Source organism: Lissotriton helveticus, chromosome 6 (genome assembly GCF_964261635.1).
Source record: "Lissotriton helveticus chromosome 6, aLisHel1.1, whole genome shotgun sequence".
NCBI classification, from domain to species: domain Eukaryota; kingdom Metazoa; phylum Chordata; class Amphibia; order Caudata; family Salamandridae; genus Lissotriton; species Lissotriton helveticus.
The window spans coordinates 1,875,657,535-1,875,674,067 of NC_136067.1; the positions used below are offsets into that span (position 1 = coordinate 1,875,657,535).

General features: G+C 43.4%; 2 protein-coding genes across 5 annotated transcripts in view; both read right to left on the reverse strand.

The window, feature by feature from the left end:
• The window catches only part of EPRS1 (glutamyl-prolyl-tRNA synthetase 1), a 961,840-nt gene that overhangs the window by 601,532 nt on the left and 343,775 nt on the right, over positions 1 to 16,533 (reverse strand). The window lies entirely within an intron of this gene.
• BPNT1 (3'(2'), 5'-bisphosphate nucleotidase 1) overlaps positions 1 to 16,533 on the reverse strand; it is a 242,697-nt gene that overhangs the window by 130,733 nt on the left and 95,431 nt on the right. For all 4 annotated transcript variants that reach the window (XM_078649802.1, XM_078649803.1, XM_078649805.1 and 1 more), the window contains exons 4-5: positions 5,319 to 5,426; positions 1,830 to 1,878 (exon numbers count right to left, since the gene is read on the reverse strand). In XM_078649802.1, the coding sequence (XP_078505928.1) occupies positions 1,830 to 1,878; positions 5,319 to 5,426 (157 nt within the window). The remainder of the gene's footprint in view (positions 1 to 1,829; positions 1,879 to 5,318; positions 5,427 to 16,533) is intronic.

Below are 16,533 nucleotides of genomic sequence, written 5' to 3' on the forward strand. Positions count from 1 at the left end.
GAGGAGCTAACAGTCTTATTTCTGTTTGGTTATCTCCGGATTACTATGCAGAGCAAGACCGGTACTGCCCCTAGGTCCTGCCGATGGTATTATGCCCAGAGTGGGAGATTCCTTACAGAGTTGGTGAAAATAATCTTTAGTAAGGGAGACAGGTCAAAACATCATCGAATCACACCCAGAGACATAATTACCACCAAAAGATTTGTAGAATCAAATGTAGCCAGCAACCAGGAGTTGAGGTCTATATTTATCTCTTGGAAACAAGAGTCAAGTAGATCCAAAAAAGAGACGTGAGGAATCGCCTAAATAATACCTAGTATATGCTCACTAAAGGTTATGATTCCGACTCAATAGGGTCCCGCTCTAAAAAAGGAGACGCTCTCAGAGTCAACCTCTTGTGGATTCTGATGGCCAGCAAGACTGGTTACAAAAAACGATCCATAGTTTGACATAATGAACTGAAATATTTGCACTAGTTTGAATGGATCCTGGGCCAAAGACTACCTGATTATGTAACAGAAAAAGAGGTTTAGCAGGTTGTTGGACACAGGTGTTAGACGCCACTGGCCGGTGGAATATCTTTGGCCTATTCCGGACAGAAAAGTAACTTACATGAAGAGGCAGACCCATTAAAAGTGACCCGTTCATCAAATTATGCTAAGGAACCTAATACACAACTCGACCAGCCCTGGAAATGATGCCTAAATAAGCTCTCAAATAATCCAGAAGTGGACGCTAACGCACCCTTAGAAAGCGCTGAATGGCTTTAGGTTGCAGTCGGATGCAGATGTCTCACAATCCTGTTTTTTGTGACATACCCAGGCATATCAAACACTCTAAATAAGAGTCAGCCAAAGATATTTGGCTGCAACATTCCCCATAAGGTTGGAAGCCCAAAGATTGAAGAAAGAATATATTACTGTTAAAACCATTATCTAGGAGACAAAATATTGAATGAAAAACAGAGTAAAAGTCAAAGGCTTCGTATCCTGCCTATGTAAGTTGCTGGAAGTGGAACAGACTATAAAGTCTGGCATATTTGATGAACGGGGGATTCGAACATCCGGGACGGCAATAATTAAGAGCTTAGCTCTCACAGATACCAAGATTTACTGATAATTGCTGGAATTTCTGCCACTGCATGATAAACAAATTAACTCTGCTTGATTTCTAGAAAACAATAGAATCCCTGAGCCTTATAGGCTATTCCATCACAGAAACAGTACATTCTGAAACAAAATACCAACAGCGGCATGACCAGGTTATTTGAGCTAATGGTCCACCACTTAAAATCAACCAATAATTTCAAACAACTCTCTAGGGTCAATGCGTTCACTTACAATCATGTAGGCAAGTCAGCACACTCTTGGCAGCCGAAGGTTCAATAATAATGGGGACAATCATACTTTTAGAAATATAAGCCCAGTGACTACTACTAGTGGTAGCGGGGAAACCGTGTGGCCCAGTGGGTCAAACAAACAAACAGTATCCATAATGGCATCGTACTCACTCTAACTATTAGTGATTTTAACACTTAACATTTTAAAATGAAATTTAAACAGTACACATAATGTCATTTTACTCATTGTTTACTTGCTTTATGGAATTATCATATGTAAGGTTATTGTGATGGCTTTTGTTAACTTATAACAATAAAGAGTGATTGATTGATTGGATTGCCCTGGCACATTTTAATAACTCTAGTGGTGTGCATGGCAATCTATATCACTATCCATGTACTTCATTTTCATAAAGCAGTTTTAAGCCCATTCTATACATTTACACATTTCCCTCAAATGAAATTAGAACTTAAATAGAAGTGTGCTAACCTTCGGTGTATTCCTTAGTGCCATCCAACGGATCAACCCACACAACAAGCTGAAACACATTAATACACCATTGAGTTATGAAACAAAATTATACACTGATTTAACACAATGTAATTAGCCCTCTTCCCCGATACCAAAAGAATAGTAAGATTAGTTAATTGATTTACACTTTTTTGGGGGGATAGTAGGCATACAGTGAAAATTATTATGGAAGCACAACATTAAAACCTCTTGTCTCAAAGGAAAACATGGATGAAAATAGAGTGCATGTCTGGTACTTCCAGAATTATTAACATGCATTGACATATTAACAAATATAACTTCTAACAATAAACTCCAGAGAATTGAGGACATGGGCTTGCACAACTCCGAGTCAAAAATAATCAGAGGCCTCCCGTTTAAATTTACTTAAAAATAAGAACATTCATTATTGGAGGGGTTCTATACAGGACTGCAGGGAGTAGAAAAATAAAAAAAGAGTTCTGTGTTCCACTCGGAGCCATCCCACCTCCTTCCCATCTAAACTAACAATAATGTCTATAAAATGGAGATTGTTCTTTATTGCCATTGCATTCATACCCACCTCCTGAAATACTGCTTGGACTGTAGTTACAGCCTTCTAATATAAGCCTGGTCACCATCTTCAGTTTCAGGAGATAAAGTTAGAAATGGGAACCACTTTGCGACACAGCAACACCTCAATCACTAGGGTATGGTCCGAGTCCCCATCCGGTGCTAGCCGTTTTGGGACTTTTGTAAATTTTCAAGCATTCAATACATTATTCCAGATTTATAACAGATCTTTGTGCATCCCCAAAAATCTGAGGCCTCTGACATTTCTTTCTTCATTTGTTACAGCAGCCCCTCATTCCTTAAGTTTTTCTTCTCTTGACATAATCTTCAGTCATTCTGGCTTCTACCCAATTGAATTTAGACTTGAAGGACACTAGTTTAGTCTCATCATTGTCTATTTTATGTGAGCTTTCACTATTGATGCCATCAACACTCAGTTATTTTAAAAAGGCACAACAATTGCACATCCTCCACAGTAGGTTTACAAGCTTGAGGGGAAGCATAATTCTAAAAAGTGCATCACTCGAGTGGCACTTTCACTTACGTAGACAAGCAGCTACATGACCCCAGAAAAGTCTCATACGAGTCTTGCCTAGGTGTTCAGGGTAAGGTTTTATCAAAGGCTGTACGGTAGTGTTCTCAGGATCATGAGGTCATCATGGCAAGAACTGACAAAAATGTGGGGTTCTTCCAATAACTCCCAGGAATATGGGAGACAAAAATCAAAATGAAGACCAAAGTACCCCCTAAGGGATGAATTACAAGTTAATTATTTCTATAAATTCCCCTAAGAGAAAGGAAGGTGGATCTGCTTTTCAATTGACAAAATCCTTTAACATCACCATTTATTTTTCTCCTAAATACGTAACACTAGTTTTGCTTTATGCATCCATCCTCTCACTCAATTAGAAACTTTTGTATGGAAGTTAATTTTTATCAAATGCAAAATATTCATCCAAGGGCTGTATTATTTTAGACATTATCACATACATAGACATTTACATCTACAATTGATTATAGGGTGTCATTTCAATTCACAATCACCCAAAACATTATTGCAATGGATTGCAACATTATCTACAACAAAGTACTCCTCTACAACCCTGCTACTGCACATGGTGCTCATGAATGGTCAGTCACGGCAGCAAGAACGTAGGGAGGCTCCAAGGTGCTGCAGTTTATGACCTTCACTCAAGGGGTCAACCTCATGCCCCTGGCAATAAAAAGCAGAAACCAACAGCCAACACAATTACAACAGAGCAGAAGCAGATGTGTACCTGCTGGGAGGAGGCGAAACGCCTCTAAAGAACCGCACTGGTCTCCCTCTCCACCCCAGCTACCAGCAGGAGCTTCAGCTGCCTCCAGTACAAGAGTGAACTTTTGTCACCACTTCAATTTCAGGCAACTGGAGAACTCAGTGCTCAATGTACGCTTGGTGCTGGAAAACCTGAATCTGGGTTCTGCCTTTGCGCATTCAGCTCATCCTGCAGGGTTCAGGACTCGCTGGTATGTTGGGACAGCCCGCTCAAAGGGACTTTCACGACTTCCTCATGTGAGCTCACAGTGTATAGGACTGCATGTGGGTCTCAAAGTACTGCGTTAGAGAGGCTGGTGAGTGCAGTCAAATAGGAATGCCCCCGGAGTTCAGGATAATGTTACTCATAGACAGTTTGTGTGGCCACATCTCTGTCCTGTACTAGTGAATTTCTGGAAAAAACGAAATAAGTGGCAAAAAGCCTGTATTTAAGCATTTGGTGAAGCCCTGACAATGACAGGTAGCTGCCAGATGTTCCTGCACCCTTGCCAAGTTCTTCTACATGGGATATTTCATTTTTGGTAATTTGCCTGCCAGGTAGATGGAGGCCCATCGGCCATATTTAAAACTCTGTGCCTGCCGATGGGGTTCTCGATGCCAAAAGTGGACCAGTCTGTGCAACAGGTACCCTTGCCCCAGAGAGGAATACTAACAGGTGCCATGATTTATTGTCCGCTCCCAATTCTTGTTTGTTCTTCACAACCAAATTCCCAAAACTAGAGCATGTAAGAAAGACAAATGATCAATGACACTAATATGCAGGAAGTATCATCCATATGCATGGGGGCGACAGTTTGTTTTTGCTGCCTGGGACTGCCATGCCTTGCAGGGCGGACCCCGGCAGGGAAACTATTTATCAGGAAAACTACCCCAGTAGGATAGGCCTGGCAACGCATACATGGGTGTGACCCAGTGCCTTTAACAGCTCCTCAGCAGTCAATCAGCTGTTTCCCTTCAAATGGGATGGAGGAACCACAGGTTCTATGGGATAGGAGAGTCCCCGTTTTACTAGCACTCTCCAGTCCCAACCAACTAAATGACCCCTTACGTCTGCATTCTGAAAGGAGTTTTTCGTGCTTCTCAGTAGGAGTATCCTCAACCTGGCAATTCTTTTTTTAGACATGATGCCTCACCAAGGATGCTTGCAACAACACTTGCTTTTTACATGTGAGAAACTCCTTTATCTAAGGATGCCTCACAGTGTCCCCTCCTTCCATGGCAGCTTCAATTTAAAACAATTGCCTAATGTTAAGTAAGATAATAAGAAGATTCCCATATTACTGTGAAAGTTAGTTAATACCTCCTCAAACGATTGAAAAAAAATAACCAATTTAAGTACCAGTCCCTTCCCTATAATGATATAGAGGTAGTTCAGTTCGTTTTTAGATTTTGGGACGGTTAAAATGTTGGCAAGAAATGTATTATAATAGGCACAAATTGCGGCTATTTATTTTTCAAGAGTTCATTCTTTTTTTTAAATTACTAATAAATATTTTCACACATTCCACTACAAAACAACCTGCTGTGAATGACTGCAATGCCCGCTGATTGAGAGGGGTATATGGTCTATAATGTTCTGCAGCTAGAAAATGCATACCCACCTCTTCCTCTTTAATGTTGCTGTACTTTGTTGGACAAACACGCTTTAATATATCAGCATACTGGCCTGACTCAATTAGCTCCTCCTCGACATCTGATGAAGGCAAGTCCTACCAAACAGAAGATTGCAGTTAGATGGGTTCTCATGATGGTTCCATGCAGTATTCAAGGTGCAAGCCAAATGCAGAATCTTTAAAGACTACTTTCTTCAATTACATTTTTATTGCAATTTATATGACTTAAACTTCCCAACTATTTTATATATATTAAAAAAGAATACTGTCTTGTGTAAGGGCTAATCTTTATATGCATATACATGACTTTTGGCATACATTTTCTACCAATATTATTTTCTGCATTCCTCAAGAACCACTGTCTGCATTACCAAATTTACATAAAGTTAACAATTAACTAATATGAATGAAATGTAAGGGGAAAAAGCATAAAAGAGTGGGGCACTTCAGAGTCCTAGTCCATACTCCGCATACCACAAAGACCATGGTTAACAATTTATATATATATATTTTACTATTTATATTAATTCATGTGCTCATTTCACAGCAGTTAATCATTCTAACAAGCTAGATTTTTTCAAAAGAGGCGATTCTTCCAGTTTTATATGAGCTGACAACTGTATGCTAAAACGATGATATTTTGCCGTTTACATTTTGTAACGTACACTCTGAACTTTATATACTACCCAGGAAGTCGGAGATTGAATCAGACTGAAATGTCTTCCATACATTGCTTGGAAATACTCAGCTTTATGGATGGCATTCCAAAGTATGGTTCAGAATTCTTTTTTTTTATAACCAATTTTATTTGTATTTTGTAAAAAACAGGAAAACCATAAAAACACTTGTAGCACTGTGACATATATGACATTTCACTGCATATCCAATTATTATCTCCCAGCAATAGGCTTAAAAGAAGAATATAAATAGGAAAGAGTCCGCCCTTAGCACTAAGAGTAATCAGTCATATAGTCAGGGGCGGTGGGTGACTTTTGAAAGTGGTGGGGCGCAAAGTGATTTGCAACAGCACCGTAGCGAGGGAGCGCAGTGAGGGAGCCCAAACCCCTTAAGGGGGGTTTGGGGGGATAACCCCCCCAAGAAAATTTTGAAAAAAAAGAAGAAAAATCTCAGCTGTAATGCCAGAAACCACCTCGGAAGCTTGTTTCCGGTCCAGGGAAGACATGGCTAGGCAGTTCGGGCTATACTGTTCCCATGAGGCACAGGGTCAGACTGATTTGCATATAGCCATGTCTGAACTGGGGTGGCAGAGTGGGCTAAAGAACGTGATGGATTAAACCCAGATCTTTTGACTGGGTGTGAGTGTTTGATTGGTTCAGATGCTCCGTCCATCACCACCCCCTTTTGTACCGCCACAAAAATATGGTGGCACTGTGGCAGAAATTGTGTGCTCTTTAGTCACATTAAATTGAAGATGACCTGATGTTACTGCTTTGGCATCGGTTCTGTTTTTCTAACAACTTTCAACCTATTAACTTTTAATAAGCAGTCTCTTTCACTCACACCCAAAGCACCGCCTATTCATAGCACATTCACTGCAGAGTGTGTACAGGTGACGTTTATCAATAATCTGAGCAGCCCAATAAAACAGGAGGAGCGTGAGCATTGCTCTCACTTACAAGCTGAGTATAGCATCCTCTGGCCCAACACAGTTGAAAGCTATAAAGAACGCTTGTGTTTGAAAGAAATGTGCAGCCCCTTTGCACACCAGATGAGTCCTGATCCAGCTAAATTTGGCATATAAATGACCCAAGAGAAGCACACTTCCTGTTGGAAGAGAGCATGAACCCACTCATCCAAAATGATGGAGGCTCCCTGCAGTGTGTCATGAGGGGCCTCGAGTCTCCCAAATCTGGCTTTTGGCCAGGGCTGGAGTGTACGAGTGCAGTTGTGTACCTACAGTGGGTTCAGGGGCCTGCTCTACCCCCCTGCACTCCTGCACTCTTTCTGGAAGTCTGCACAAGTTTATCTGACACAGTAACCAGAGTACAAAACTGTGAAAGCAGCGACAAACCCCCTAGCAATGAGCAAATAAGGCAAACCACGCCCCAATTTGCATGACCTAAATATTTTCTACATATATTGCTTCGAATGAGGCACACATAACAGAAACCAAAACTCTCATTAGCAGTTGCACTGCCTTCTCCTGAAAGGAACAAAAAATAACTTTGAAAAAGATACAACGAATATAAAGTCTCAGATGCTGACCTAGTCATTTGTGAAACCTCACTCAGAGAGGTCAAACATGAGAAGGAGGCTGTAAACATCAGAAACCAGAAAGCTGAGCAGGCCTGTGTACAACATGGACACAATACAAGACAAGATGACAACTAATGATGAGGCATTTTGGAATTGGGGAGAAAGCTGTACATGTTATTAGGCACCAAGAATCAAACTAAATTCAAAAGCCAATACACCAGAGTGGCCATGGGCACAAACAGGTTATATACCATTGCGATTTACATTTTCCACTGTTCTTTCGAAAAGGCAAATAAAGGATCTAGCATACACACACAGAACTGCCTGATTCCAGTCCAGCCACATGTGGCCTCATGCAGATATCGTGCTCGGTCCTCTTGACCTTGTGATAAACAATGAGTCACTGTCAGCTCCAGGAGGCTCATGAACCTATGACGGGGAGTAACCAGCAATAGCAGCCCACTACTAACTGTATCTGCAGAGTATCTATCTTTAAGGGATCACATCAGCCCTGGCGTTTGGCACTCAAATACTGCAAAATAGTCTTGGAATTGTCAAGTGTGTCCACTCGGTCAAGCAGCCACGACAGCGGTAACACTTCGAGATTTATTGCTTTATAGAATATAATTAAGTTCATGTTACTAATCATTCTCGGAAGTTTGATATGCTCGCAGAGGATATTTTTAAGGTAATGATGGCTTTATAAAGAACATGACTGGCTGCCCTTCGAGTAAACTACTTCAGGTCGGAGACCTGCTGCTTTATCTTAAGTGTGCAGTCCATCCTGCACAGTGATACACACGGTTTACCTACACAAATACAAGAAGCCATGGCTCGCTGACTTCTTAAGGTTTGCACCCAAGATGCAGAACACTCCAGGACCGATCAGACAAACGTGTTCACTTCAGAAATGAACTCAAAGCACATCACTTGAATGACCAGTTCATAGCTAGAGCTTTTGCCACACGGGGGCATCCCTGAGTTTGCCACCCAGTGACGGCCGGTGCTGGAAAGAGCGGGGTGGTGGCGACAGATGATTAGCGGGAGGGGGGACAGACAACACCGAGGGAGAATAACATTTCAAAAAAAGAAAACTTTCCTTGCGCTCGCTAGCGCCCCATGAAAGTGCTGCCCGAGGTGCCCCCCCCCCCTAACCCCCCCACCTCAGCCAACCAACTGTGAAAGAGCACTGCATCCTTCACCGCTGAGCAACCTTTCTGTTACCCCCAGCTTCAAGGCAAAAACATCAGGCATCTCCACACCACTGTCCTTACAAAGCTGCACAATCTCAAATCGCTACCCCCGAGTGTTAGGTACATTATTTAGTCTATTTTTTGGTAGCACATTTTGAAATATAGAAGTATCTGTAGCACTTCCAATACCACACAGGTCCTGAAGTCCGCAGCTCTCTGCACATACACGAATAAGGACAATCATTGTTATTAACTGTCAAAACCGTTCCCATCCCAAAAAGAATAACATTAAAAAATATCAATGTTTCCCACAGCGTGCTATAAGTAAAAAAATGAAGTCGAAAGGAATGTATTTACAAAAATAGAAGACAGAGCTCTCAGGCTGGCGCATCCATTCGATAGAAAACCTAACAAAAGGAAATAACCACAAGAGGCCTTTCTGCTAGCTGACGTCACAGAGGTCAGATGCTAAAAGGTTTCTTCTAGTCCTCGGATTACAACAATACTCGTCTCCAAAAAACAGTAGTGACTGCACAAACCCTTGGGGTACAGAGACTTGAAGATTAATCTGTTACAAAAGTTGAATGCTTTTCAGTCAGTTTACAGCATTTCGGAAAAAGCACACAGATCCGCCCGCGTGTTGATTTTCTGGACGCAGGGTAATATTTGAATAAAGAAAAGGATGCAAATATTATGCTTACATTTCCTAATTGTCGATGGAAGCAGAGAGGAGGAATACAAACTAAAACTGAAGAAAGAAGGAACTTTTAATACACCTTGAAACAACCTCTGACGACAGTATCCCTTGAGTCAGTCAATGAATCATTAGGCTGCACAATAATTTTCAAGATAAGCTAATCACACCCTCTTTCTTGATGTAAGACAGTCATCCATTATCATAAGTTAGCTTCATCATCAGCCAACACTGAACTGAACGAAAACATAATTATTAGGGCGGCTACAAAGTGCACGGGTAGTAGTAATCCCTGTGCCTTTAATAAAATCAAGATTTTATATCATGTCAGATTTGTAAAATATCATTTTATGTAAAGACTGAGGCTTAAATTACGCTCATTTTCAAGTTGATCACAGCAATTTGGGAAGCATGAACAACCATGTTGAAATCCACCAATTTCAATAAACAAATACATATTTAATAAATAATATTGAAAAATATTAATTGTAAATTATGAGTATATAGACAGATCAACAATACTAAAATTCACGGTAATCGGGGCCTCACTCAGGCAGGTCACACCCCGTAACGGCCCTCTCAGGAACTGGGGACAGATTCGGTCCGAACTACAGTTTGTTTTTTAGACATTACTGTGCACGAAAATAGTCATCATGTGTACACTACAGTAGTAGTTAAATGAAAATACCTGAAGCTGGTAAGTAGTAAGCAGGGCTGCGAGTCGAGTCGAGAGAAAGGGCACACAGGCTGGCTCATGCACACGGTCCACACGAGGCGAGACTGGTGGCGAGTAGAGGATCTGACGTCAGCTCAGCATTGCCGCAAAATGGCCAATCACTGCATGACTACATGAAGTCATACACAGTGATTGGCCATTATGCAGTGTGTGTGTCACCGCGTGGGTGGTGACACACACACTGCATAATCTTCCTGGCACTAATTCTCTATTACCAATTTCCGTGCATCTCCACTTAAACGAAAGTGGGGAGATGATGTGGCATAATGGCCAGAGCTGCCAACTTCAGCGCTGTGGAACAAGGCTCGGCATCGGCTCAACATCCTGTGATTCTGGGCAAATCACTTACTATACCCGTAAATGAATGTGTCCTTAACTGGTATTCATGAAAAACGCTGGTATTGGTGATTAAGTACTGATGCTGAGCACAGGAAACTACCAGCTCAAATTAAGCCCTGGTGCCAGTCCAACGTTACTCGCATTAGCGCATCCTTTTTCCAATCACTATGCTCCCGCATCACCACTTTCCAAAGCTAATATTCCCACATTACCAGTCTACATAAATCCCCATAAATTGCTCACCGTCGCTTCCCTTGCAGCCACCTCTCCTAGTAGTAGCTACGACTACCATCCTTCATGAATTCCCACCAGTACCATCACTAAACCGAATAACTAAGCTCAGTGCATCCCTACCCTCATAGCAATTTCGTTGGCTATAATCCGACCCCTAATCTATCTTTATGGTGTCTGTCTAACAAATGCCAGATATCATAGAAGGTCACGCTTTGTGTGACTTCATTTGCTTTTTCTGGCGCCACTTGCATCAAAAGTGGTGCATTAAGGCTGAGCCCCATCACCTGAGAAAATTGCAAGTTGGCAGGTATGAGAATGTCATCGGGCTTCCAATGTTTAACAGAATCTACCACCTGCTTCTCTATGAGCACATAGGCATGTTTTTCATATCAATACCATTTAAAATGTACAGATAATGTAGATCTTTCCTGTGGTTACAGAGACAATCAACAAAATGCAATGGGATCTTCAACTCAAGATGAAATGGTAGGAAGCAGGCATCTTTACTCCATGTAGAACTGACCACCCATCCACGCGATACCGTAACACCGAGCACTGTGTTTAAGAGGAACCAGACAATTCTGCCGAGAGAGCCTTTGTCACAGGTGGAAAACAACAACTGAGTGTCAGCAGAACGCAAGACACATACATGGCTCGACAAAGCTGCCATTTAACTCGTGAATTCTTTTTTGTTTTTGTGAGAGTAATCATATTTACCTGAATACAGGGTAGTCGAACAGGAGTAAAGATGCTCTTTGGAATTCGTTTTTTAACACAGCAGTGATGGTTGTTTTTAAAGCAGAAGTTAATATCCTTGGTTGACTGAACACGTCTAATACAAACTGAAACACTGCTGAACTTTGTAACTCGAAGCTGCCATTGGAAGCCTGCACTGCTGAGCCACGCAGAATAGAAGAGCGTGTTTCCCTCGTGAAGCTCGACCCATGCAAAGGAATTGGAACAATCGGAGGCACCGGAAGTGAGGTTTTCAATAACGGGGCATCCAATAATGGATTGCCCTGCCCTGCTGCTCGGTGACCGGCCAATCCTGGCGCTGCAAGCAGCGCCAGGATTGGCTAGGGGGGCCCACTGACAGCTCGCCCTGTGTCGCCTCTGTAAAGCCGGGGGCTGAGGCCAGGTTAAACGAGCACCCCCCCTGGTCACTCTCTATGGGGGACCTCTCATGCGCATGCTCGGGCAAGTTTCTGCCCCAAGCATTACGTGCGCGCTAAATACCTTGGCTGGCCTGGCTGTCTGCTGCTGCAGCTGAGTGATTGTGTCACGTGGACTGTCACTCAAGCTGCGCAGCAGTCCAGACCTGCCCCCCTGCGCATCGCTCTCCCAGATTACTCGGGTGCTTCCCGGATTCCCGGCGGCGCACGCACGTCTTTGACCTAATTTGTCATCAGTGTTTATAATTTTTGCAGCAGTAGAGCAGCGTCGTCCATGGGCTTGTGGGGCTACGCCCCTACGCCCCAATGGACGCACCGCTGCTGCATATAGTACCATCCATTTACCCCATATTCGCTCATATTTGTTTGGGCACCCTCTTGCTTCATAAACCGCTTTTTCTTGGATAGCACACCATCCCAGCAAGCCACTCAATTCCGTTGTGATGGACGCCTAGTATTTAGATATGACCGCACAGGACATGACCATATGGAAGAAGTCGGCTGGTTCTTTACAGCGTGGACATTGTGGGGCTGGGAGAAGTCCAGCTTTGTGCAGTCGTACCAGTGTAAGATATGTGGAGTGAAGATAGTATATCTGTATAAGGTGAAGTTTGGCAGATATAGTGAGAGTTTTGGGGGCCATAAGAGCATCCCTCCAATCCTAGTCGTCCAGAGGACCCACTCACCCCTCCCACCTGGTTCTAAGAGGGTCTATCGTGGACGGAGTGTTGTGTATCAGGGATCGGTATATTTGGGATATCCTTCCCTTCCCTAAGTATCCCATGAGAATTTTGGCCTCAAAGGGGCTGAACTCGAGAAATGATTCTTGGCTAGGGATGTGAGTGGCAAGGGTATGACGTAATTCAAGATCCCAGTGAATGTGCCTCAGTGCTGACTGCCATGCCAAGAAAGCCGTCTGAGTGATTACTGTTAGGGTCTGAGGGATTGGGTTTCCGTATAACATTGCTTGGGCCTGAGAGAATCCAAGTCTGTATGCTGGATCCGACCATCCCCGTTAAGCCAATCATGGATTATCAGGAGGCGAGTGACGAGATAATATAAAAAGAGATTTGTCATGCCATTTCCACCCTCGTATGTGGTTTGTTGGCAAGTTGTGAGAGCTAAACACACTCTTGATCACTCCATCCAGATTGCGAAAGCAGATGTGAGTGAGATGAATCGGGAGATTCTGGAGGACATACAAGAAGCGGGGGAGGACCATAATTTTGAAGAGGGCAACTCTCCCGAGAAGGTTCAGAGGGAATTTTTGTCATCTTCATAGGGCATCTTTAGTGCGTCTGAGAAGTAGACCGACGTGAAGGGACCAGGTCAACTCCAAGAGAAGCACCACCCAGATGCCAAGGTATTTAAAGGATAGTTGTCGAATGGGCAAGATTGTCTGCCAATCGAAGCATTCCCTGGAGGTATGAAGGGGTACCACCGTGGATTTTAGCCGGGTTGAGGAGCAATCCAGATGCCCGCTGAAATAAGTGAAGGATCTACAAATATCCTGGCCTGGATCGCGCTGGATCAGCGAGGTACAACAGGACATCGTCCGCATATAATGAGATTCGGTCCTCCTGAGATTTTTGCCAACGCCAGCCTTGTATCCGGTCATCTGACCGTATGTGACAGGCCAGAGGCTCAATCGCAAGGGCGAAGAGGAGAGGGGAGAGAGGACATCCCTGTCAGGTCCCCCTCCCGATTAGGAAAGTCTCCGACAACGCCCCATTTATAAGGACCCTCTGCTCTTATTAGCACGTCTTGTATGTAACCCCAGCCAACCGTATCAAAGGCCTTTTCTAAGTCATGTAAAACTAAGGCCAGATATGGTGTAAGGAGCTCTTGGGGGGCAAGGGCCACATGCAAGCGTCTAAGGCAATGACGGGTGCTGCTGTCCGGCATGAAGCCACATTGGTCAGGGTCTACGAGGGTGTGAAGCACTCTTTTCATCAGAGTGGCCAAAATCGTTGCATATATTTTGACTTCAGTATTAATGAGAGTGATCTGGCGATATTGTGCACAGGAAACCGGGGCGGGTGCGTCTTTGGTAAGACCACAATGGTGGCTGTGTCAGTGATGGAGGAGAACGACCCATCCTCTACAGCTTCCTCGAATAGGGCATAGAGTCGTGGGATCAGAGATTCACGGAACGCTGCGTAAGCCTTCGCAGGGAGTCCATCTGGGCCCGGGGTCTTGTGAATGGCAAGCATGGAGATATGCTTCGCCTACTTCTTCGGCAGTAATAGGCTCATCCATGGTTTCTTGCTCAATCTCTGATAGCCTTGGGAGAGGGATATTTTGCAGGAAGGCCGAACTATCACCTGGTGTGTGCATGGGATCTGCCGTGTATAGTGTCTTGTAGTAGTTTGCAAAGGTCTGCACAATTACTGCAGATGGTTCAGAATTATTACTGAAGTTTAGAATACAGATTTAAGCTGGCTAACAGAATTTTTCCACGTCACTAATTTCTGATTCCAGATTTGACTGAATTTATGATGTTCCTTGTCAGATTGTTGCTGTTCGTGATGACTGTTTTAAACAATACAGATATGCTATACAAATCATTCAAATGAACTGATTATTCCAGAAAGACCGCTACAGACACATCCAATGTATGCAGCTTGCTAGAAGGGGATCTATATCATAAACTAAATTCACTAGAGACATTTTTCCATCTGGCTTGACAGCTTTGTTTTGCAGCCTATTACAATATCGAAAATGTGCTCTTTTATGGAATGCCTCTGGGTGTTGCAAAGTAGATAGATCATTAGAGAGGTGCAATCGCCATTAAAGTAATTTTTCTTAACTGTGTCATCGTGTTTTTCATCTTTACCAACTGGTTGGGAATCCAAGTTCAGAGACTGAAAATGCTAGGAAGATGAACACCTCCAGGCTTCAAATCAACCAGCTTTATAAAATCTCATTGCCAAAAGCTGCATATCTTATTTTTTATCAAATATTCAGCTTTTGTCAAAAAGTAGTTTTTACAGAAAGCATGCAGCGTAACCCTTGTTGCTGCTCTTAAAAAAATTATAATGGAAACAGCAGGAATCTTCACTGCATATTTTTTTGGTACATAAATTCCAGAGCTCAGCCGCTAGACTCCAATTTTATTGTGTTACAGATTAACACAATACCAAGCTTATAACATCATGGGCTATGCACTACTTACCACAATTTCTAACTTCAACAACACCGCAGTGTCTGCATTAGAGTGGTTTTTCAATTTAAATACATATTTGTTGGCTTTCATACCGATCTTTCCTATTTGTCCTAAAGAAGCTCTAAAGAGGTTCTGAATTGTTGATGAAAATGCATTTGCTAGGATATGCGGTTATTTATTTGAGCACTAAAAGAAAAGAAAATTCTTTCTATGAAGCAGTTATTTGGTAGAGTGCGAAGCCCATTTCTGGGCCTGCAAATCATGAAAAGCTTAATGCAGACAGTGCAGTGTGGCTGAGTTTGGACCTTGTGGAAATTAGTAGAACTCCTCTTAGCAATGGTAGTTTTTTCCCCATGGAGTAAGACCAAGTGGAAAAAAATAAAAGATGTTCAAACCTTTTTATCCCTTCCAGGTAAACATAAGAGCTCTGGGAGTATCTAAATGGTGTAAGGCTGCTTTAGCCAAAGTAGCACAGGACTACTACTAAAAGACCAGGAGAAAAATGTATTTTAAGTGAAAGTCTGTTGAAATGTTGGGAATATAGTAAGGGTGTATCTGATAGAGATGATTCTAGCCGCAGATTCCTTAAGGTAGAATTATCCCCAGGCGTGAGATTGGATCCGAAAAACTTTTTTGCCACAGCATCCCTGCGCGCCGGGGTGTCGGCCTCACGCGACTCCGCCCAGGCGTCGTCCGTGTACTTGACATCAGCGAGGTCACATAAGTCCCACCCCCGCGCGCCTACGTCAGTTTTTTCCTTTTCCGCGTGCCACGCAGATCCGGTCTGTGCTCCAGGCTTGTTTGGACCCCTTTGTCTTTCTCTTTTGTGATTTATCTGTGTGGAACAGTGTGCAAATGACTTCAGGCTTTAAGTCTTGCACGCCATGTGGACGTCTTATGTCGGCGACAGACCCTCACCTCATTTGCATATGGTGTTTGGGAGAAGATCACGGCTCCCCTGATTGTGTGGTGTGCAAACAGTTGAAGCCGAAGTCGCAGCGGGAGCGCCGGATGAAACTACTCTTGGCACGTCTCTCCAGGTTGGCTTCTTCCCATCGTTCAGGTTCGGCGGAATGTTCTCGAAGCAGCCGCCGTCGCCATCCCCATCCTTCTGTGCCACACGAGCGTCGCTCCCCAGTGGGTAAGTGTCGCAGTTCGGTCCCAAGGGCCGGTTTCCGGCCTGTTGGGGGCATGGGCTCTCTGCGGGTGATGCTGCCCCGCGTCTCGTCCTCCTATCCACCGTTTCCCGGTGAGGGGGCGTCGAGAGCCCAGATGGAGACATATACGGCGCCCACATGACATGCAAGACTTAAAGCCCAAAGGCATTCGCCCACCGTTCCACACAGATAAATCACAAAAGAGAAAGACAAAGGGGCCCAAACAAGCTCGGAGCACAAAAAAGTTTTCCGGATCCAGTCCCACGCCTGGGGATAATTCTACGTTAAGGAATCT